Source organism: Procambarus clarkii, chromosome 8, assembly GCF_040958095.1.
Source record: "Procambarus clarkii isolate CNS0578487 chromosome 8, FALCON_Pclarkii_2.0, whole genome shotgun sequence".
NCBI classification, from domain to species: Eukaryota; Metazoa; Arthropoda; class Malacostraca; order Decapoda; family Cambaridae; genus Procambarus; species Procambarus clarkii.
In genome coordinates this window covers 7,994,586-8,018,917 of record NC_091157.1, presented here as the reverse complement: position 1 = coordinate 8,018,917, position 24,332 = coordinate 7,994,586, and the positions used below count along the sequence as shown (strand labels likewise).

The window sequence follows — 24,332 nt, the reverse complement described above, 5'->3', positions numbered from 1 at the left end:
ATATATATATATATATATATATATATATATATAACTGAAAACTCACACCCCAGAAGTGACTCGAACCCATACTCCCAGAAGCAACGCATCTGGTATGTACAAGACGCCTTAATCCACTTGACCATCACGACCGGACAAAATGAGGTGATAGCCGAGGCTATTTGAACCACCCCACCGCCGGCACTCGGATAGTTATCTTGGGCATAGCATTTTACCAAATCACCTCATTCTTTGGGGCAACACGTGAGGAACACAAATGCGAACAAGCCTGAATGGTCCCCAGGACATATGCAACTGAAAACTCACACCCCAGAAGTGACTCGAACCCATACTCCCAGAAGCAACGCATCTGGTATGTACAAGACGCCTTAATCCACTTGACCATCACGACCGGACAAAATGAGGTGATAGCCGAGGCTATTTGAACCACCCCACCGCCGGCACTCGGATAGTTATCTTGGGCATAGCATTTTACCAAATCACCTCATTCTTTGGGGCAACACGTGAGGAACACAAATGCGAACAAGCCTGAATGGTCCCCAGGACATATGCAACTGAAAACTCACACCCCAGAAGTGACTCGAACCCATACTCCCAGAAGCAACGCATCTGGTATGTACAAGACGCCTTAATCCACTTGACCATCACGACCGGACAAAATGAGGTGATAGCCGAGGCTATTTGAACCACCCCACCGCCGGCACTCGGATAGTTATCTTGGGCATAGCATTTTACCAAATCACCTCATTCTTTGGGGCAACACGTGAGGAACACAAATGCGAACAAGCCTGAATGGTCCCCAGGACATATGCAACTGAAAACTCACACCCCAGAAGTGACTCGAACCCATACTCCCAGAAGCAACGCATCTGGTATGTACAAGACGCCTTAATCCACTTGACCATCACGACCGGACAAAATGAGGTGATAGCCGAGGCTATTTGAACCACCCCACCGCCGGCACTCGGATAGTTATCTTGGGCATAGCATTTTACCAAATCACCTCATTCTTTGGGGCAACACGTGAGGAACACAAATGCGAACAAGCCTGAATGGTCCCCAGGACATATGCAACTGAAAACTCACACCCCAGAAGTGACTCGAACCCATACTCCCAGAAGCAACGCATCTGGTATGTACAAGACGCCTTAATCCACTTGACCATCACGACCGGACAAAATGAGGTGATAGCCGAGGCTATTTGAACCACCCCACCGCCGGCACTCGGATAGTTAAGGCGTCTTGTACATACCAGATGCGTTGCTTCTGGGAGTATGGGTTCGAGTCACTTCTGGGGTGTGAGTTTTCAGTTGCATATGTCCTGGGGACCATTCAGGCTTGTTCGCATTTGTGTTCCTCACGTGTTGCCCCAAAGAATGAGGTGATTTGGTAAAATGCTATGCCCAAGATAACTATCCGAGTGCCGGCGGTGGGGTGGTTCAAATAGCCTCGGCTATCACCTCATTTTGTCCGGTCGTGATGGTCAAGTGGATTAAGGCGTCTTGTACATACCAGATGCGTTGCTTCTGGGAGTATGGGTTCGAGTCACTTCTGGGGTGTGAGTTTTCAGTTGCATATGTCCTGGGGACCATTCAGGCTTGTTCGCATTTGTGTTCCTCACGTGTTGCCCCAAAGAATGAGGTGATTTGGTAAAATGCTATGCCCAAGATAACTATCCGAGTGCCGGCGGTGGGGTGGTTCAAATAGCCTCGGCTATCACCTCATTTTGTCCGGTCGTGATGGTCAAGTGGATTAAGGCGTCTTGTACATACCAGATGCGTTGCTTCTGGGAGTATGGGTTCGAGTCACTTCTGGGGTGTGAGTTTTCAGTTGCATATGTCCTGGGGACCATTCAGGCTTGTTCGCATTTGTGTTCCTCACGTGTTGCCCCAAAGAATGAGGTGATTTGGTAAAATGCTATGCCCAAGATAACTATCCGAGTGCCGGCGGTGGGGTGGTTCAAATAGCCTCGGCTATCACCTCATTTTGTCCGGTCGTGATGGTCAAGTGGATTAAGGCGTCTTGTACATACCAGATGCGTTGCTTCTGGGAGTATGGGTTCGAGTCACTTCTGGGGTGTGAGTTTTCAGTTGCATATGTCCTGGGGACCATTCAGGCTTGTTCGCATATATATATATATATATATATATATATATATATTCGTGAATTTACGAGGACAGGAAGCCGGCGGCTTGTCGATCTCTCCCCCCCCCCCCCCCCCCCCGTCCCATTTGCCTTGATCTTCTCCAGCTGGACTTTAAAATTTAACAGTTTTAGCGTTTATGGCTTCGGCGGGTAGGCAGTTCTATGGGTTCATAACCCTGTTGGTGGAAAAGAAAATTCCGTTTTCAGTCCTACATTGTGACTCGTGCTTTGAAACCGTTGTTCCTTGTTCGTGTTACATCTGACCTTTTGGAGAAATTGTTAGGATTTTTATCCTCCAAATTGTTCAGTGTTTTATTTCAATGAGATCCGCCCTGTCATGCCTGGTTTGCAGTGTTAGGCCTCTGGTCTCTCAACTGTTTGATACGCGAGTGTATAAACACACTATAATTGCATTTGCCGCTTCTTAATTCTGATTAGAAATTCATCCACGCTTTCCTTTAGATTTGTAAAAACTTAAATTTGCATAAGATACAGAATATCCTGTATAGTTATTTCATAAAGTATGACATTACTGTAATAATTGAAAATAAAATGATCATTGTGGTACTGTTCCTGAACTTGGTGCACAAGTTCTCCGCACTGTAAATGTTTTGCATTGCTTGAAATGTCAGTACCACTGATGTACGCATTTGATTTGTAACTAGTTGAGTGAGGTTGATGGGTTCAGTTGCTTAGCCAATAAAGTGCCTTTATTCCATCCTCTACCGCCCACAAGAATGGTATATAGTGTTATGTAAACTCCCCAGATCAACCCTGCTTATATTAATTAGCCTCACACGCTTCCCACTTGACTGATAAGTTTATTAAATTTATCATGGCCTCCCCATACTCATCCCGGTCAGTGTTGGAACAATTCAAGTACGTTTATTGAGACAATAAAATACCTCTCAAAGGGATTGAGTAGCTTCGGCTATTTCTACCCGTACCCGTCACGTACGGTTAAAGGTAAGAGTATTAGATTATTGTAGACAACTGGTTCCCAGTTTGGGAACCAAGGGAGTGTAGCTACTGGGAACAAAAAGTTCCAAGTAGTACGGCCTATGGTAAGCCCGTAGTGGACTTATCTGGCACAGGAACCGGGCTGTGTCCAAAAGTATCGTAACGTAATATATATGCAATATAGTCATACTGGCTGAGCGTTTTCTGATAATTACCTTGTATTGTAACTTAGAACAGTTACTAAAAGTTGAGTCTCCGCAACAGGTGACTTACATTAGAGATGTCTAGACTAAAGGGCCGGGAACTGTACGGCTCACTTGTTAGGGCCTCTTGATACTCTTGTTAGGGTTTGATACTATTAATGTAAATATTATCAGAGTATAGATAATCATTAATGGTGTAATTTGATTAGTTAAACGAATATTGGTGTTCAGTTTCTGAACTCACTATAATTCTTATGTTCCTCTGAGATTTTCAATCAACACACTCTGGATTGGTATATGGAATTAAGAGATGAATTATAAAAAATGTCGATTACAAATAGATTCTTCTGTAAATTAAACAATTTGGCTTCGTGATAATGCCAGTGGAGGTGTTTAGGACACAGGTGAATGAAGGCATTCGGATGCGGTGTTGACTCAGCTGATGTGTGTTTTGGGTGCGCGGGCTGAACGAGCCCAGGGTATGGACGCTCGGGCTGCCCTAGGTACTACTACTACTACTACTACTAATAATAATAATAAATAATGTATGTTTAGGGAAAGTTCATACATAAAAAATGAGTTAAAAGAACTGTTGGATTTCTAGATAGAGTACATATATACTCAAAGCCACTGATACACAGCGTTTCGGGCGTGAACGAATATTACCAGAATTTACCTGAGGGCCACTAACATACTCGTGGCCTCGATGAGGAGAGGAAGCCGGCGGCTTGTCAAAGGTCAATTAATTGGGTATTATTAACTTACCCTTGTTTGCATGTATATAGACGTCATACCTAATCTTAAGCACACGATGTGACAAGTTATTAAATTATTATTCAACCTTGGTGGTGTAATTTGTACTCATAAGCATTAAGTTTAATTAGGTGTTTTGTATAGGTTAGGCTAACGACTAGCACTGATGGTGTTGGGCCAAAAATTTGGCTACAGATATTTGCATAGATAGTTGTATAGAGATCTGCATAGATATTGGATCTGTAGATTTGGGATATAATATTAAAGAGAAGTATTGTTGGTATGTCAGTCTTACCTTATACATCATAACAATAAAATGTCAAATAATAGGTACCAGTAAAGATAGTACAGTACAGTACTGTATTTAAATAGTTTGGTAATTATCATAATAAGAAATTGGTATACAGTACTGTACTCCAAAGTACTGTATAGTGCAAATGTTGCCTTGTGGTGGTTGTGTGCAATTTATAATTTTGATCAACATGTAAATTTTTATTGCACCTATTAATAAATTTCATTACAATTATATTGTTTGTATAAGCAGTTGTCTCGTTATCTTAGTCCACATTACCAGCAGAATCTTGAATGAACAACTTTTTTAACTTGTAAGTTATTTTTGTTGATGGAGTAGCATGTTTATTCTTTATGTAATGTCTAAGCCATTTTCAACATTTTCTTTTACATTTATCACTCGTCTTTATTATCACTTTATGTACAATAGCAAAATGTTTGTGGAATTATTTGGCAAGTTTGTATTCCATTAAGTATTCAGCAGCTTAGGCTGTCTGAAATTTTACATATTTAGCATGAGGCTACCCTTCAAGCAAGAGGTGCAACACATGAAAGAAAAGGTAAACTTGTTTGAATGTTAATCATTTTAGGAATGCTAGAAAGAAGGTAGTGTACATGCATTGAATTGTATTTTTTTCCAACAGAAGTGCTTATACGAAACCGCAATATGGAAGACGTAGTACAGAAAATCCACGAAGGTAGCACACTATGGAAGGTTCGTGGTGTCAACAAATGGTTCCATCGTCATTACAAAGTTGACATTGACAACATGAGCCTTGTTGGGGAATCTAAGAAATGGTGGTCCCCTGGTGGGGGTACAGGTATGTAAAATTTCTTGTTACCGGTGCCTTTTCATGCACGACTAAATACTTTAATGGATTTATAACAGTTTGTAAAATGGTATTTGGCTAATGGACAGTTGTGTTCCATAAATTTGGAAAATAATCTTGAATTGCTTTAATGCCAATTATCTTTGAGAGATGTTGAATTATGTTTATTAAGCAAAAACTTTACACTAAATATTGACTGTCCTTGTGGGATTAGGTCAATAATTAGATAATTTTTACTGCTGTATATAAAAATGAGGCCATTAAATCTATACAGATACAGTACTTCTTGTATATACAGTACTATTCAGTGGATGTATACTTGGATAAAGACAAGACAGTATGACACCGAATTGAGTAGACCATTTTTTAGTTCATTTATTATGCTCCCCATATCCATCCTGTGGGTGGTAGAGGAAAGAGTTACAGAGGCACATAATGGGCTCAGGGACTGGACCCCACAATTCATTTTGTTAAGCAGGTAACAATCTTGATAAGCCAGTTACAAAATTCAATGCACATTGTCACATTATCAATGGGCTCAAGACCAACCAGAGGTACAGTTTCTAAATTAAGCAACTGACATATGTGGAGAGCTAGTGTCACAATTGATATGTTTGTCCTGGACACCTCCGCCCATCCAGTGGGCAGCGGTGGATAGTTTAGAATCACTTAGTTACTCCCTACAGTTCGCAAACTGGGGATATTTGGCTAAGATTTCTGGTAGCAAATCACTTTGAATTAAATATTTACATCTCTGGAACATTTGTTATATAATTACCTCTGGATTCATATATCTTTTCGCACTCCATCACATGGTGACGAAGGGGGTGCAAATAATTTTGAGTTTTCATTTGGTCAGGTATACATCAGCAGATAATGAGAATTCCCAGAGATACTTGTAACGGTCTAAACCGAGCAGTAGTACCATTGAAAGCAGATAGTGGGTGCCAGACTCTATTTAATAAAAACTACATGAAATATAATGCAAAACAAATTACTGTACTAATGCAAGTACCATTAGCTCTGTTCCCAACTCATAATTGAGGATCCTGTGTTAGATTCCAAGGTGAGACAGAAATGGTTGGACACGTTTCCTTTCATCTAATGCCTCTATTTACCTAGCAGTAAATAGGTACCTAGGAGTTAGGGGAGGCCAGGGGAGACCAAATATCCTCCCTTGGCCAGGGAGGATCGACTAGGTGCCAATCCTTAACTGTATGCCTCTGTTCACCCAGCAATGAATGGGTACATGGTTGTTAAACGATTTGGTGGGTCAAAAATTAAGATTAAGGACCTGCCCAAAATGCAAAACAATGTGTAGTTTATCATTGGAACAGCAGGCACGGGAAAGATTTATCAATGTAGGGAAAAGTAGGATTATGGTCTTCGAAAGAAATGAATTGGATGTTTTTGTGAGCATTTTAGAGTGGCAAGACAGTGATTACAGATGTAGGGAAGAAATAGGGAAAGGAGGTGGCAATGTTAGATAATAATGGGAGTATGAATGAGTGTAAAATGAATAAATGATAGGTGAATAATAAATTAAAAGTAAATGGAACTTTAGAATGGAAAGTGGCAGTGTGCTCAAGGGTAAAATTTTTTAATAGAAAGCTTGTGTAAGTATGTAAGATTGGTATAGCAGTGAGGGAGTATGAGATGTAAGAGTGAAGCTACTGTATATATATATATATATATATATATACTGATATGGCACAAGCATATTTAGGAAGACAAATCTTTAATGATGTACAAGGATGAAGCAAAGAAATCATATTGGAGAAGCAGATGAGCATTATCTTAAAAGGCAAAACTAAAACTAAATATGGAGTGGTTTGAGAGCTCCGAAGAGTGAAAGGTTTGTATAGTAAGAGTATTGCGGAGACACTACTATGGCCATCCTGCAATGAAATTCAATCAAGAATGTACCAATATACATGTGTACATATGTCATACACCTCACTCCAGTAATTAGGATGATAGTAATCGCTTAAATGAAGGGAAGTACATTAGAACTTTGGCAGGTTCTAACCGAATATTAGGCTTTATATTCTGAATGACAGGCAACTCACATTTGTCTTATTAATTTAACGTTAGTTTCATTTGTGAATACAACATTTGTTGTATAATACATTCAAGGTTGGCAGAGTTTACAAAGTTAGGTGTGGTGGTAGGGATGTTTTTTTTCTGCTTCTTTTTACCAGAGCTCGTGAACATGTAAAATGTAGTTTTTGTAATAGCCTTATTGTTCTCCATAAAAGGAAATGTTATTTATGAGTATCTTATAGTAAATACTATTAGATCAAATGGTAATTTGATCTCAATACATCTAAAAAGTGTGATCCGATTCAACTGAATTTTATGCATAAAATTGATTATTTTGGGGGTTAAAATTTCTAAAATTATTAAAGTGCATACATTCAGCTTTCATTGATGTACTGCATGTGTGCAGTTTTGTTAATAGCACAGTATTCAAATTGTTGCCAAATTTGTTTTATTTTAATCAATTGAGAAGCTGTTTCTATCATTAGAATTTAAGTTTTATTGTAATTTTTTTTTTTTTAAAGAGACACAAGTTGACATATTATTTTACTTACGAAGTATGTTAAACTATGAGACATTAATTTTTACTATATATTTGTTTGTATATTCATGGAGGGCTGTAGACTATTACTAATTCTGTAACTGTAAGATAACATTACAGTAATGCACAATTTGCATTATGCATGTGTAAATACAGCTGCCTAAAGAAATCTTTCCAAATTAAACAAAAAAAAATAGAACAGCAATTTCAACTTGGTGGCATGATTTACATAATTTCTTAGTGTGAAGTTTCTATTTATTTCTGTTTTGTATAACTACTTGATGCACTCTTTCAAACTAGTGAATGCATGTATGAAATTTTTAAGTTGTTTGGCAAATGTTTTTACCAAATAATTTAGAAATAAAAAATAACCATTTAAAATTCAGTGAAGGCTCTAGGGAAAAGATAAAATTGGGGCCACAATTTCTGCATGAATACAAACACCCACACACATGCCTATCTGTGGTCTCAGGATTCCAGGTTTAGCTCTTGGGACTTGCCTCTCCATCTTACTCAAATAGTGCATAACTTGGGTTGATAAAAGTGGCAGGATTCCAAATAGCTAAAGCTAGACACCCACAAGCACAGGCCAAGTAAATACCGTACACCAGAGTTTCTCAACCTCCGTGCTGCAGAACCCTGAAGTTCTGCCCGAACATTGTCAATGCTTATTTTTTGTTTACAAAAATGGTTATTCCTGTGATTAATAAATATATACTTTTGAGATTAATAAACATGTTATAATAATTTTAGTGCAGGGGATCCTCGAGACATGGTAATTCTATCAAGGGTTGTGCAAGGGTTAAAAGGTTGAGAAACACTGCTCTGCACTAACATGTACGCCTATAGTGTGTGTGAGAGTTTTTGGAGAGCAGTCAAATGTACCATATTCAAATACCCTGTTGTGGAGGGTAGTATGACTGTGGTTAAAGTTTAATCTGACTAATTTACATTATTAATTTTTTACCTTAAGTATTGTTTGAGCATTTTAAGTACAGTATTTTATCTTTTGCTTTACTTCACATATGTTTTTAAACGGTGGAATCTGTCTTAACAGGACTTAATCCTGTACACAAGGTACTGTTATGACTGAAATGCATTACCAAAATACTGTAGCTACTGTATGACTTGTGTAGGTGAGCTGCATTTTGTTGGATTCATTTTTGTAACTATGCAGTAGCAGCTATTAATTTTATTTATGCATGCATTTATTTACCCTTCAACTAAATGTTTTGGTTATTTTTTATATATATTCATTACTGTATTAATTGTTGGGCCGTAAGACATGATTACTTCGGCTTTAAAATTTACTTTGTAAATGATATTTAATTTTGCATGGTGCCTCATTTGTCTAGTTTTTCTCCATTCATCTTGCTTCATCTTTACTTGTTCATATCTTCAGTTATGTGTTTAAGTAAAAGTTAAAGGAAGTTGCCAATGCATTTGTCGAATCATTATTGTACTAATCTTAATAGGACGTTGGCAACAAAATTCGTACCATGAGTTTTTCTTCAGAGATAGTTTTATATATATATATATCAATTCTCTAGGTATAAACACTATCAACCTCTCTTGCAGTGAGGCCAAAACAAAGTGCATTTGTTTAACTTGAAAATTTTTATTAAATTCGTTTTATCCTTTATTATACTGAAATCGTATATGTGAACGGTTCGTGTATTGCAAATGCAAAGTATAGTACTGAGTAGGATACACAAAGAAATCAAACCAATAACATCCCTCATTATATATCAAGCTAGTTTGAGTTCTTTGTGTATCTGAAGCTGGAGCATACAATTGAACTAATTTACCCCCACCAACCAGTGTGCTTGGGGGTTATATGGGAAAATGTGGATTGGCTTCAGTACAAGCCTCCAGACTTCCAATGAATTAAGTGGAATCCCAGGTTGTATAACTGGTACCAAGTAGTGGTACAGGGGGTAAGGTGCACGGCTGGATGTACCAAGTGTGGTGGTACAGGGGTAAGGTGCACGGCTGGAAGTTCCTTGACCACTGTTCCTTTGGGTCACCTCAATGCTCCAATTGATTTTCTCACTGAGCAAGATTTTACCATTTAAATCATTTAGTTTTGTTAATGTTGCTTTCTTTAATCATAGAAAAAAATATACAGTATAAAACTATTTGAAACTAAAATAATTTACTTATGTTCTATATATTTCAGATGACATGTTGTACCTTTTTGAAGGTGAATATAGCGTTAGTAACAATTTTTGTCAAAAGTATAGTTGGTAAAGTACTGTAATGTAATTATTTAAAATACAGTACATATAAAATATTACATTACTCTGAATTGGTAGTATGATGCATTAACAGTACCCAAGTTATTATTGTAGTGACGTACAATTCAGAAGCTAGTGTAGACACTAGCTGTATAAAAATACAGCAGGCATTAACATGTATGTAGTATTGTATGTATACAGTACCATACTGAGTATTTATAGAATGGCAATAGTGAATTGCTTATGAATTTATAAGAGCCGAGAAACAGTAGTTCCTAAGATGGGTTCTTAACTGGAGGTTGAGACTAAATTTCATAACAATTGCACTAGCTGCTAGTTTGTATATTTGCTATTTTGTTATGAAGTGTAATCATTATTTTGTTGCAGCTTTTTTTGTTTCTAGCTATCTTTACGTGAAGTAAAAGTTATTGACATCATTTGAAGTCATACAGGTAGCTAATGGGACAGGTGGTGATATTTTGACAATCTGGTGAAAGGAAGGGGGGGGGGTCACATACTGGGTAATCCATTGGGGTATGTAATTGTAAAAACATTGAGAACCCTTGCTCTAAAGTATTATCACTAGATATAAGGCAGTGCTATCCATTATATAAATTACCCTCCAGTTCTGTTTATGGCGATCCCTGTTATAGGCTGTTCAGTTAATCTGCAAATTTTTTCTTTTGTCTGCTTCATATTTTCTTTACCATCTCTTCTTTATAGCCATCATTGACTCATTGTGATGTATATACAGATTTTTCTTCTTTGCAGTGTGAATATATGAAATGATCTTTTGAGTACTAAATGAATATGCCTCTTAATAACCATTACCCATTTCTAATATTATTTTTGTCTCCGCTGTGTTGTAGGCAGCGATGGACCAGAAAATGCAGGTAAAGCCATTTGAATATATGCTAATGCTTGGTAAATAGGCTTACTAACATGTAGTGATACTAACATAGAAATGGTAACTTATTGAACTGTGAATCATTTCGTCCTGGTGACAGCAGTCTTACAAAATAGTTATTTATCTAGAAATAAAAAATATTGCATGTATTAGAATGTAAATACAGTACAGTATTGTTGCGATTGTATTTAAATTGCGTACTCGGCAGTAATACTTTGGAATACAGGAACTTAAACACTATTCCTAGCTCGGGTAAACCTGGCAATTGTCTGCTTATGGAATGTAACTTATTGGCTATGAAATTTTTTCCTTCATATGCATGCAGGTGCAGACTATCTTCAGGAATTTGAGTCTATTTGCATTACCTTGTAATTTAAAAATGTATTTCACTTGTGTATTATTGTATGATGATTTGCAGTGCTATACTAAATCTTATTAATGAATATAGGCAAATGTTTTGAATCCTCCATCAATATCATTAATGCAATGCTCAGTGTTTTAACTAGACGAAATACTTGCAGCCAAGTACATTATTGAAAAGTACACAATTACGTTTAGTCTAATTTGGTAACACTACCTGATTGCTAGATTACTTAATTTTTCAATTTCAGAATTCGGTGTTAATGGTTTGTTTTGCTTCATAGCTTTGGGACAAAATATTTTTCTATACTATACTGCTTATTTTTTAAATAAGAACAGTTGATGATAGTACTGTTTTTACTCCTGTCATCCATTCCTCTATTGTATAACAAATAATTAGATACAGTACATTAAAGTAAACAGTCTATGCCTTCCCTCCACATAAGTTTACCAAAGTGGAATCTAAATACTGTTCTTCCTCTAGTGTTGCAGACACAATGTGGTGGTTCCCTAGGAATTAGTCAGTGAATGGAGGTATCTTGTCATTAGTCTAGATGTATAGGCAAGAATGGAAAGTATGAAAACACCATAAAGATTAAACACAATATGTTATCTTGTTTGGTAATATCAAATTTAACGTCTTGTGATGCCTAAGAATGAGTTGGACATTGGAGTGCCAGGCACCAGTGTCCAACACCCTAGAATGTTGATATCTGGACGTTCACAAGTTGAACATTCAGGAACGAGGTTTGCTCTTCTAGGAATTTCTAATATTGAAACCAAAGGGAAGTATATTGTTTACCATAATATACATGGTTGCACTGGCTAAATTTCCTTACAAATGGGTGACATTTTATCTGAATTAGTGCACAAGGGTTTCCAAACAGTCGTGGAACTCTAGACACTAAAAGGTTTTAATTAATAACTTCGTTGGTTTTGCATGTACATCATTCATTCCAGAGCTGTCTCATAAGAATTGATTTTTTTCAATCAGGTTCATAAGTTTGGCAATAAACCTATACAGGACTGTACCTACAACACATTTTTGGCCACTGTAATAATCAATTACAGTATCCAGTAAATGGTAACCTTAACCAATAATATTTTTATAACCTTGTAGTAAAATGGCTACATTGTTTTTAAAATTAATTCAGACTGTGTGCAATATTGTAACATTTGTTTGACTATACCACAATGAACTAGGATGCTTTAAATGTTTCAAAATTAAATAAAATTCAAGAGTAGTGTGAAAATTTAATAATGTTGATCAGACCTGAACACAGGCACAAATGCCACCCAAACATTGTTCACATAAAAAAATTTATATTCACATTTGGTAGTGCATGTTTCTACTTTGTAAAATATTTATACTAAGCTTAGAATATTATGTGTGCAGTTGTTTTTATAATTATAGAAGAAACCTACTGCATAGATATTTTAAAAAGTAGAAGGGAATTGTGTAGAATACGATAGCAGTTGAGCATTGGAATTTAAAAAAAATCTACTGGCTAGATTTTGGCTCGCTGTCTAAGCGGTTCCAACACATCACCATACTGTCAGAGCCACTAAGCATGTACAGTAAGCACAGTAAATATATACTGTACATAAATTAGAAGAGAATGTTGAAATATAGAATAACACTATTAGATCATAGGATTGGATTACTGTATTCAGTGTAAGGGCACAGGTAGTTAGTTACCCAAGTGTAGTTACAGGATGAGAGCTATGCTGGTGGTGGTCAGTTTTCCTGGTACTCTATCATATAACGCTTTGAAACTACTATGGTTTTGGCCTCCTCCATCTTCTAATCTAACTTGTTCCAACAGTCTACCACTCTTTTTGCAAAAGTGAATTTTCTTAGGCATCATTGTTTAGTTAGTTTAAATCAATGTCCTCATGTTCTTGAAGTTCCAGGTCAGGAATTTTTCCCTGTCAATTTTATGGATTCTCTTTACTATTTTATACCTAGTGATCATATTGCCCTTTTTTTCCATCTTATTGATTTGGCATATTTAATGCCTCTAACCTCTTCTTGTAGCTCTTGTCCTTCAGTTCCGGGAGCCATTTAGTTGCACGTCTTTGCACCTTCTCCAGTTTGTTGATGTGCTTAAGATATGGACATCATACAAGTGCTGCATATTCCAGCTTTGGTCTAACAAAAGTTGTGAACAGTTTCTTCAGTATTTGACCATCCATGTATTTAAAAGCACTTCTGAAATTGGAAAGTGTAGCATAGGCTCCTCGCACAATGTTCTTTGTTGTCCTCAGGTGATAGTTTTATATCTAGAACCATCCGTAGAGGAAATGGTAGTGCAGCGAGTGTTGCTAGTAAGTTGGTAAGGTGTAGTGGGAGTTGCTTAAATACTCTACACATTTACCATATCTGCAAATAATGTTAACATTTTTGGTGTATTTGGTTAATATATATAAATGTGTACAACCATTTGTATACCGTATCTCGACCTTTTTATACAGAGTGAATTGAGAATTTAGTTGTTTATAAACTTTCCCTTATTTCAGTAGTAGGATTAAATGATATATTTTAAATGGGACTGTTTTTTAACAGTAAAGTAAATATAGTATTTTTTAGTATAATATTTTTAATGTGTAAGGGTTTAACTACAGTATATGAAGAATATTACTAATATTCCCAGGAGTCGGATTTATTGACAGTAGTTGTTTAAAGACTAAATATCTCTTGTAAAATTTAAAGCTTGTTAATGTCAGTGTTTGAAGTCAATATGACAAGTTTTTCCTATTCAAACATTATCGATTCACTTAAATTTTAAGAGACGTTTAAAAGTTTAACATCTGTTAATGTTCTTTTGCAGTTCCTTTGATAGAGATCACAGAGGTCCGTGAAGGCTGGAAGACGGACACATTCAACAAAGTTAGTAGCCACTCTGAGAAGACCAAAGATAAAGCGGCAGGTAAACTTTGTCAACTTTGGGGTATATTCAGCTGCTCAGATAAAAGTTAAATGTCAACCCTTTTGCTGCAGAGTTAGTTTGAAGGAGTTGAAGAATTTTAAGGAAGGTGTTTTAAATACTGAGTGAAGTCATTTCAAGAAAAGCTCAAGTGTCATCAGTTGCATTATGTATAAGCACTTATCATTCGTAAATACTCTTAATTGGAATGATTACTGCATGATATTGTTAGGGGCTATTCATTTTGAGAATGGGTTGAAAATGGGAACACTCAAGTGACTTGTAAATATATAGCTGTATTATGTTTTTAAGCAATTAATTTTAACCAATTTAGAAATGCCTTCAGTTATTGGCCCCTTAACATACAGGGCTTGCCTTTCAGCTTGAGGTACTAGCTCACTCTCTAGGACATAACTCGATGCATTGAACTTGTTATGAATTTGGTGAAGGTTGTAAAATTTTTGCAGCATAATTGTTAATGTAGTAATGTTGAAGGGAGTGGAGGTGGAAGGTCTCGAATGATAGGGCACAAGATGGTTTATACTCTGAGAGAGGTGTGTGAAGGCTATTATGGATTATAACAGATGCAGTTGTTAAGAAAGCTAGGGCCTATTTAATGTCAACAAGTTCAACCACTTACTGTGCAGTAGAATGATGGCCTTGATTATTGCACGTTGGTGTTCAATCATCGACTGTCCAGTGGTATTCCTTTCCTCCATCTTTTCCTAAATTCTTATCATTGTAGCCTTTCTAAATGTTAGACTCAACAAGGTAGGGGGATTGTGATGGTGTCGGGCCAAGGTTGAGAAGAAAATAATCCCAGTTGTACTGGAAATTGTGATGACAATTTAGTTTCATAAGTGTAATTAAATAATTTCCACACGATAGCCATAATTTATTCCAATCTTAAACCATTTTCCAGTACATTGAGATCTGAAGCACTGTCAAATATTTTCTGATTGTTATATTTTATTGATGCCACTGCCTATTGATTTTTTATTATTATTTTACTTGTATACTAGGTATATTGGGTTTGTGAGAGTACATAACATTGGTGTTCTTACATTCTTGCTAAATCACTAACATGCTTAGTGTTTTGGGTAGGTCCTTAATCTAGCAGATACGGCAAGGAAAAGATTTATCTAATATTTTCTTCAGCTGGCGATGAACCGTCATTAGAAGAAAACAAGTGCTTTTCAATCATCCACGGACCAGGTGGGAGGGAGGTGTTGGACCTGGTTGCAGCTACTGAAGATGAGAGGGATGCTTGGGTGTCGGGTCTGACACACCTTGTTCAGTCTGTCAAGGCTCTTCATGAAGAGAAACAGTATGATGTGTAAGTAGGAGTGTTGACATAAGTTATGGTTATATTATACAAGCCTTCTTTCTCTATGAAAGTGTTTTAATTTCTTTCTTTCACCTAGTAATAAAAAATCATATTTGTAATTTGAATTACAGTATAAGGCAAGGAACAGTCATATGTTGAATCCCCAAATAGATCATAAAACTTCTCAAGCAAATTAACTTGTAGTTCCTTAGTTGTTCATGTAAAATATAGTAGTTGCTATATTAATAAATATTTCTCGGTACAATTTTTTCATTTATATGTTGGTAGAAGCAATCATTTTCACAATGTACACAATTAAAGGCAAATAGTTTTATGTATTCTTTAGGGGGACAGACAACATACAGGTAATTGCCTGAAGGTTTGCTGACAACTACATTTATATTTAGGAAGCTAGATAGAGCAGGGATATTCTGGAAATAAAGTATAATGTTCATAATTTGTGTAAACATATAGGAATTTAATTTGTTAATAGATATCAACACCCTTGCACATGCCTATTCTGTATTTACACAACTAAATGTGGTTACTATAATAAATACACTGAATACTGAAATGTAAGTGAATATAGAACTTTTATTGTGTGCAGCTAATTTTCTATTGACATTGACCACTAAACTCAATCAATTTAGCCTTTTTGTACATGCTCAGGTGCCTACCAAGGATTCCATGTTTTGATGATCTATTAGTGAGGCCCATACTACATACTGTCTTTTGCTATATACCATACCTTTGCTCCATAAGTCTGCCTTTCCTGTATTCCTAGCTTTTGTTGTATTAAACGATGGTCTCCACCTAGTGGATCAGTTATTTGAAAAGTTGCAGGCAATTAACATGCTTCCCAATTCTGAATTACTGTGTTGACCAAACTACACACTAGATGGTGAAGGGTCGACGACGTTTTGTCGACTTCTCGACTTCAGAATGGTCCAGGATGGGCCAAAACGTCTTTGTCCCTTCACTTTCTAGTGAGTGGTTTGGTCAACATATTTCAGCCACGTTATTGTGACTCCTCGTCTGCATCTGAATTAGTGTACTGAGCAAGAGAGCTTGCTTTCCATTTAATATTTTCTTTTTAAGTCACCTATTAGCAGTTACATTTTCGGAGGGAACCTTAATGGCTTGTTTATCAATATAGAAGCATGATAAACATTATAACTTTGGTTATGTATTTATTTTTATATTAAAATCTGTTTTATCGAGTCTCAATATTTGAATTTGTCGTGTACAGGTGGTTACGGCAACAGTTCGAAGAAGCTGACAAAGACAATAATGGATCTCTTAATTTTAATGAGTGTTGCACTTTGCTCAAGCAGTTAAACATCAAAATGGACAAAACACATGCCAAGAAGCTATTCAATGTAAGTATTCTACTAGTTTACTATCTCTGAAGTATTAGTGGGTTTTATTCAGTAACCGAAAGCTTACAGGCTGCATTTATCTTTGTATAGCATTACTTTCTGAGCTGTTCCATTCCTCTTGGTCCTCCTTGGGATAAGTAAAGAAGATGCCATTTCTGTTTATTGGTCATGCTCTTGCTACACATCAAGTGCTCTACTCTATTTTTTAAACTTTCACACAGTTTTCCAAGATGTTTTTGCTGTTTATTGTACATTTTTTTACCTGCTTGACTTTTGCAATCCTATGTGGAGTAAATGTTTGACTTTATTGCCATCGAATTTTCCATCATTTGTGTTGGCAGGAAGTGCCAACAGATGTTTATATTTGGGTAACTTCATATTGGTTGTTGCATTATCTGAGGTCCTAAATAATTCAATTTTCATTGAGATTTGCTGGAGATGATCTCAAAACACGTTCCATTTATATTTTATTGTATGATCTGTGACCTAAATAAAAAGTTGCAATAGCAGAAATACTGAGCATATCTCTTCAGAAACCTCAAGTTCTCAGATTCTAATAAAGGCTACCATGTATGAGCCATGTTAAGAAAGCCCACATGATTGCTTGTGCCTCATTTCTGAGCAGCGATGCTCCGAGAGCAGACTAAAATTTTATCATTTTGTATTTCAGTGCGTCTTTGTTACTAAGCTAACACTAGTTTCAGAATGGGTTTAATTTCTATAAATCTTTGATGCCCACTTTTAGTTGTCTCCTGAAACTTGCTTGACCTCAAATCAGATGGATCAACCAAATTGTATGCAATAGTGTTCTATAAGTTTTATGGTGTATAGTATACAGTATTTGGCTTAAAACTTGTGCAAGAACACTCTTAACTCCCTACACTGCTCCAGTCACTATTTGTGATTCTCTTGTGCCCCTATAGCCACATGCAATTTTTCCCAATTTGAGTCATTACCCATTTTCATACATGTGCACCTCAAAGTAGTACTTTTAAGTACTGTAGCTGTTCTGTTTGGGTGTTAATGAACTTCAGTCAAGAAAGATTTAGGGGTGATTGTGGATATTAAGCCATTTCTAGAGGATCACATTAAGGGAACAACCAGAGGAGCCTAAGCTATGTTCGTGTTCTTTCCCCCTTGCTTCCAGCTCCAAAACGTCTGAGGGTTTTGGAGTCGGGGCAGTGTCTAGTTGGTGTTGAGACTCGGGCGTCTCGGGAGTCCCCTTTCGGGTTGCCGGCGGAGGCATTCAAGCCTGATCCTCCAGCCGGAGCTAATTGTAGACCTGCCTTAAAATACATGGATGGAGCAATGCTTAATGTCATGACACATGTGAGACCCAAGTTAGAAATAAAACATTTGTTTGGTATCCATACTTGAAGAGATTAAATAGACATCTTGGCATCTTACTAAATGCCTAAATGGGGAAGGTTGGAAAATGCAAAATATGCCAAAACTGGTAGACAGAAGGCGATATGATCACCACGTACAAAATCGTAAGAATCACGATTCGTGTAGGCCTGGAGGGGGTGGGGCACGTGTAGGCTGAGAGTATAAAATTATATCATGAGTTGGTTAACCTCTCATTTAGGTGAATTACATACTAATTACAACTAATCAGCACTACCTCGTATGCATATAAAGTAGCACTGTACTTGTGCTGATCAAGATTACAAAATGCACCAAAAGAAAATATTTAATTGTATGACAAGATAATTGGATTTGGTAATAGAAAAACTTTTAACTGAACTTGTCTGCAGGTATAAAGTTATGTTATAGACCATGCCAAAAGAGCAGACCTTAGACTTGCAAACAAGGCACAACTGACATGGTCACCAAAACAAAACAAGAGAAGGAAGGATTGATAGATTGTCTTTCTAGGCTATTATGAAGCTTTCATTACAGTTCCACAAAAGTCAAATAATTTTGGCATTTTTTTTAGCATCTTTAATAATAAAATATATGTACATGCACCAGACCATGTAACTAGCTATTATGAGTGCGCATGCAAGGGCGGATGCCTATCTGATCTTGGTGTATGGGTCGTCAGCCACCACAGACAAGCGTACGAGATCCTTGGTTTTGGAGGCTGCCGAGAGGATAGAGTAGGCATACCAAGGTGCCCAACAAGTGCTGTAACCGTCACTCATTTTTTCAATTTAATTTGTATCTTATTTTTCAGTGTGCAGAGTTGGGAGATATTTGAAGCATGTGAGTTAATGAAACTAGTGTTCAGTACTCGGATACAAAGGTAATAATAAAAACATTATTTCAGCAAGCTAACACCAGTAAGCAGAAGAGAGATGGCGACCAAGTTCTGGAAGTTGGAGAATTTGTTAACTTCTATCATGCACTACTGAAAATGCCAGAAATTGAAAAGTTGTTCAAAAAGTAAGTATGACTTCAGTTGACAACAAATTAGCAAGAATGTGTTGAAGTTTGGAAGCCATAAGATGAAGTCAAATCTGTGTATCACATGACTTGATAATGATTCAGGATGGACCAAAACCTCATTGTGCCTCCATCTTCTGAATTGTAGTTTGGTCATCATGGAAATAGTTATACAGTATATAATATTGTGTACATTGTATTTACATGAATATAACATGAATACCAATGTTCTATGATCTCAAAAATAGTATTGACATTCCAGTGTTATTGCACTTGAAAAAATGTGATAAAAACATTAATTAAGAAAATCATATACAGTACATTATATGCAATGCATATACTTGCAACTTTGTACAAAATGAGGCTATACTGAATGTGGATCAATGGTTACAAGATTCACTGGAACTGCTTAGTGGTTCCTTCTATAAAACCTGTGGAAAATGTCAGCGGTACTAAAATAGGTATACAGTACTGTAAATATTTAACCTTTCTGTGATCAGGGAATGCATTTTAACAATAAAAAGAATGTTATTTTGTTAAAAAAAATTCTTTTGCACCTCAGAGTTGTCATACGAGAGGTGCACAGTGCAGGGATTAACTCCCATATTAACGTTTTTTTGTTTATACTACTGTATTCATTCATCGTACACCTCTTCTCCCACTCTCCTTATTTATCCTTCCATACTCACATTTTTGGCCTGCACAACTATTTGGGATGGATGGTAGTGATAGTCTTGCTTCAAGCAGGTCTATGTTCAATCCCTGACTGTTCAAGTGGTTGGGTGCACTATTCCTTCCCTCCATCTCTTTTCAAATCCTTATCTTGATCCTTTCCAAGTGCTAATTGTAATGTATTGGTGCTCTTCTTGATAGTTTTCCTTCCCTCCAAATTTTAGCCAATGCTACCCTCCCCAAATGTTTTAAACATTTTACCTCTTCCCGTTTCCTTTCCTTCATTTTTATCTTCGATGTAGTTTACATGGCTTAATTTTTTATTTGTTACTCAAATTTTTTGTTATTTGACAGACATGCAAGTGAGAAAACTCAGCTAATGAGTGCAGACCAGCTGTGTGCCTTCCTCCATAAAGAACAGGGTCTCATTGACTTGGATGAGAGCCAAGCAACCAAGCTCATTCATGAATTTGAAATCAGTGACCTTAAAGACCAAGGATATATGACGCAAGATGGTAAGTCTCTACTTCAGTCACTATCCTCCTGGAAACTATTTTTTTTTTTTTAAATGTGTGGCCAAATAATAATAATAATAATTTGTTTATTTAAAAAATAATACAGGACACAGTATAGTGATTGAATAGATGTTGCATAAAAGGCATGTTTAATAAAGTTATTAGTACACAAAGCATTTTGGCAAAATTTTCGGTGTCCCAAATATTTACAAAATGTGTTCAGGTGTTGTAGCAGCCAAGTGGTTTGTACCATTAGAAGTTTTAACTTTTTTTTCTCTAATTACATGTCTGAAACACAAATGTTGTAACAATTCAGAAGATATAACAATTGTTATAACATTGAAATACTGTACATCTTTCTTATTTCAATGGGATATTTCAGAGTGGACACAAAGCTTAGTCATTTTTGCCTTATGCGGTGGACAAGTATTTATGACTTGTATGTTGGCTTCACTAAGATTGTCCAATGGGTTCATGAACCACCTCTGTGCTGTTAAATTTTGGTTGATATCCTGTTTGGCTTGTATCTGCACTGTTATTGTTCCAGTGGTCTTTCAGGCATTTCACCAGAATGATGACATTCATGGGCTTACACGACAAGTCAATATTATATTTAGAAATATTACACTTGTGTTAAAGCAGCCCATTGTCTTGTCACAGTGAACTGAAAAGGTACTAAATTGTCAGAATCTATCTTAACCAAAAGACCCACGCATAGAAAATGTGAATGGTAGCCGCTATGTTTTGTCCATTAGGGATTGTGACTTCAAAATGTAAGGTATTATTTAAGAAGACAGGTTGGTTGAAGAATATCTTTAAGCCTCTGTGTGTAAAGACTTATATGATGGGTTGGCTCATGCAAAAGTGCAGCCGTTGCCATATTTTGCACTGGGAAATGATAAATATACCTTTTATATGTAATTTAATCTTTCTAATGGCATTTTGGATTTGATGATAAACAAAAATTCTTGAAGATAAGTTTTAAAACAATGCAAGACGGTGTTCTATCCTCTGGCTATTATGGTACTTGCACTGTTTTCAGAGCACTCTTGATATCGTTAATCAAACATATGCTCGTGCAAGTTTTGGGCATCTAATTCATATCATGCTAAACAAACGTGAACTAATGAAATGTATTCAGTTGACACTTTCTTTTTCAGGCTTCTACCATATGCTCCTCTCGGATATGTTTGATATATTCAACCACGAACACAAGAGCAAAGTTCATCAAGACATGACCCAGCCACTTGCACATTACTACATCTCTTCTTCCCATAATACGTAAGCATAGCAACCAGTGTTGGTGTCGAGTGCAGGAAATTTTCTCAACGGGGTTAAAACATGCAGTTTTATTTTGTGTTATGGAAGTCACAATTGTTTTACAGTAGAAATTAATCCTTATCATTAAACATCAACACACGTAAACAGTAAGGGTGAATTAAGTAAATTATTGTATTGTAGCCTTTTCTTGCCCAGTTATGAGCATGTGGTTACAATCACAACAAGCCAGCTTTTGGCTCAATCACTGCATTTTGGAAAGCTTAAAACAATATTGTTGAAATCCTGCTCGTATTGAATTAGAAATGTATAGCATTAATAATTTTTAATTTGATTGTTTAAAAAGGATTTTTTGTTAGTAAGCTTTTTATGCAATAGGTACCTGACTGGTCACCAACTTGCTGGAGAAAGTAGCGTTGAGGGCTACATAAGTGCACTTAAACGAGGATGTCGGCTTCTGGAATGTGAGTACAGTGCTGTTATCCCCAACACGTTTGCTCTTCAACCCTTAAAATGCATACTATCCTCATACGTTCAACCTATGGTGTACATACCTTCCTGAGGTGTTTCAAGTACTGTACTCAACCACTTGAACTGATCAGTACAGTGAAAGCCTTGCTTCTTGCAGGTCAGTGTTCGATCCCCCAGTGGTCCGAGTGGTTGGGCACCATTCCTTCCCGCTGTCTAATCCCAGATTAGATTACACACACTAACCCAAAAATTCTTTGGGTTAGTGTGTGTTCCCAAATGGTTTTTCAGGCCTCCAGTAGACACGTCATCTTGTTCTGAAAACAAATTTTATGCGCATTCAGATAATGCTTTGTATAACTCTTGTACAGCCCAGGGATTGAAATGGAAGAATGAGCAGTCTGCAGAAAAAAGTTTACAAAGAAGAGTTTACTGTTTTCAAAAGAGCTTAGAAAAAAATCTGTGCTGTTTTGATGTTGGCAGTGACACACTTGTAAGCTTTCCATGTTGTTTACAGTGTAATTGCTACCGACACTGCAGTGTGTTTCACATTCATTCATTGTTTGTTTTTTTATCGAACAAGTTTCATTATTTATGTAGCATATTAATCATTACATATCCTTAATACCTGGCATTTTTCCCTACCATCAATAAATTTGAAGGGCAACCTGAACCCATTTGTTAGACCACGCTGTAGTGTGGCCGTCACTCGGGCAGTCACCACTTCTTGTAATAACAAGAATGTGTGGCAAGACCTTAGGATTGTTTCAAAAAGTATGTAATAAAAGTATAATAATTGTATAAAAATTAATAAGTATAGTGAATAGAGTTGAAGGAAAATCCCCAATGATTAAAGCTTGAGAGGACAGTTAAAGTGAAGCGAAGGTGGCTTCGACAAAACTGTAATTAAATTTGCTTACAAATTTTAATAGTGAAACTAAAGACCTGCTATAGGGAAGAATAGGCAAAAGTTCAGGGGACTTTTTATCCATTGTGACCTACTGTCAGTTTCATAATGGGGGGTGTAGTTTTGATCGATATAAACTGTGAAAGTTGATTACAATTTTTCTCCTGCTTGTTGTTTCATGTTTTTTAAATACTGTACTATACTGTATAATCATTTTCTTGCAGCTGTTAAGACATCACCCTCCCCTGGTACAAAAATTTGATTATGAAGTGGTAGACAATTGGGATAATTTGATAGATAAATAAAAATCCTTGACAGTGCCGATGAGCCAGTTTATTAATGTGAAGCACTTTATTAACATACTATGACATGCATAATTTTATATTCATAAATCTTCGGTACCCTCCATTTAGAATAAAATGTTATATTCTGTACTGCAAGTCAAATTCCTTTGAGTACTGTAACAAGAATTCCTTTTTGTAGTGCTTTCTGAAGAAACTCATGTATAACTTTTATGAAATCTTTAATGGTGAGGCTTATTTCCTGGCCGAGGTTTACATTTTTTTTTTACTTAGACCCTGAATTATTTCTAATCTGAATTATATCCTTCTTGTGTGTAGTATTTATCAAATACTTTTTCATACAGTGGATTTGTGGGATGGAGACGAAGGAGAGCCAATAATCTACCATGGTCATACCTTGACCACTAAAATAACTCTTGCTGATGTTCTGAGAGATGGTATCAAGGCCTATGCTTTCGAGGCCTCGCCTTACCCAGTCATTCTCTCTATTGAGAATCATTTAAGTGTGGAACAGCAGAAAGTCATGGTGCAACTGCTGAAGGATATCCTTGGAGGTAGGCTTGCTGCATGTTGTATGTGGTTTAAAAAGCTAATTTTACATTTAATACAAATTATTTTATCCAATTAAAACAATTCGGTTGGTATTACGTCTCATTGAAGAAAAATTTTTGATTACATTCAAACTTATTACTTGCTCAAGCTTTTTTTTTAAAGTATTGTTTGTTTTCCAAATGTCAGATATGCTTGCAACTGATCCAGTGTCAGAAGACATTACAGCTGTCCCCTCTCCAGAGGCGCTAAAAAACAAAATAATCATCAGGGGCAAAAAACCTCAAGGTAAGATTTATTGTTGAGCTTTGTTGACATAATATAGCATGCTTGAAGTGTGCTGTTGATGAGAA

General features: G+C 36.4%; 1 protein-coding gene across 13 annotated transcripts in view; it reads left to right on the top strand.

Moving 5' to 3' along the window:
• LOC123759628 (1-phosphatidylinositol 4,5-bisphosphate phosphodiesterase delta-4) overlaps nucleotides 1-24,332 on the top strand; it is a 107,552-nt gene that overhangs the window by 70,090 nt on the left and 13,130 nt on the right. For 9 of the 13 annotated variants that reach the window (XM_045744774.2, XM_045744771.2, XM_045744773.2 and 6 more), the window contains 11 exons: nucleotides 4,997-5,173; nucleotides 10,870-10,893; nucleotides 14,099-14,197; nucleotides 15,353-15,530; nucleotides 16,771-16,900; nucleotides 19,173-19,288; nucleotides 20,315-20,475; nucleotides 21,636-21,756; nucleotides 22,132-22,217; nucleotides 23,775-23,984; nucleotides 24,169-24,267. In XM_045744774.2, the coding sequence (XP_045600730.1) occupies nucleotides 4,997-5,173; nucleotides 10,870-10,893; nucleotides 14,099-14,197; nucleotides 15,353-15,530; nucleotides 16,771-16,900; nucleotides 19,173-19,288; nucleotides 20,315-20,475; nucleotides 21,636-21,756; nucleotides 22,132-22,217; nucleotides 23,775-23,984; nucleotides 24,169-24,267 (1,401 nt within the window). The remainder of the gene's footprint in view (nucleotides 1-4,996; nucleotides 5,174-10,869; nucleotides 10,894-14,098; nucleotides 14,198-15,352; nucleotides 15,531-16,770; nucleotides 16,901-19,172; nucleotides 19,289-20,314; nucleotides 20,476-21,635; nucleotides 21,757-22,131; nucleotides 22,218-23,774; nucleotides 23,985-24,168; nucleotides 24,268-24,332) is intronic. The other 4 variants (XM_045744772.2, XM_069317017.1, XM_069317019.1 and 1 more) reach the window with 1 other exon arrangement.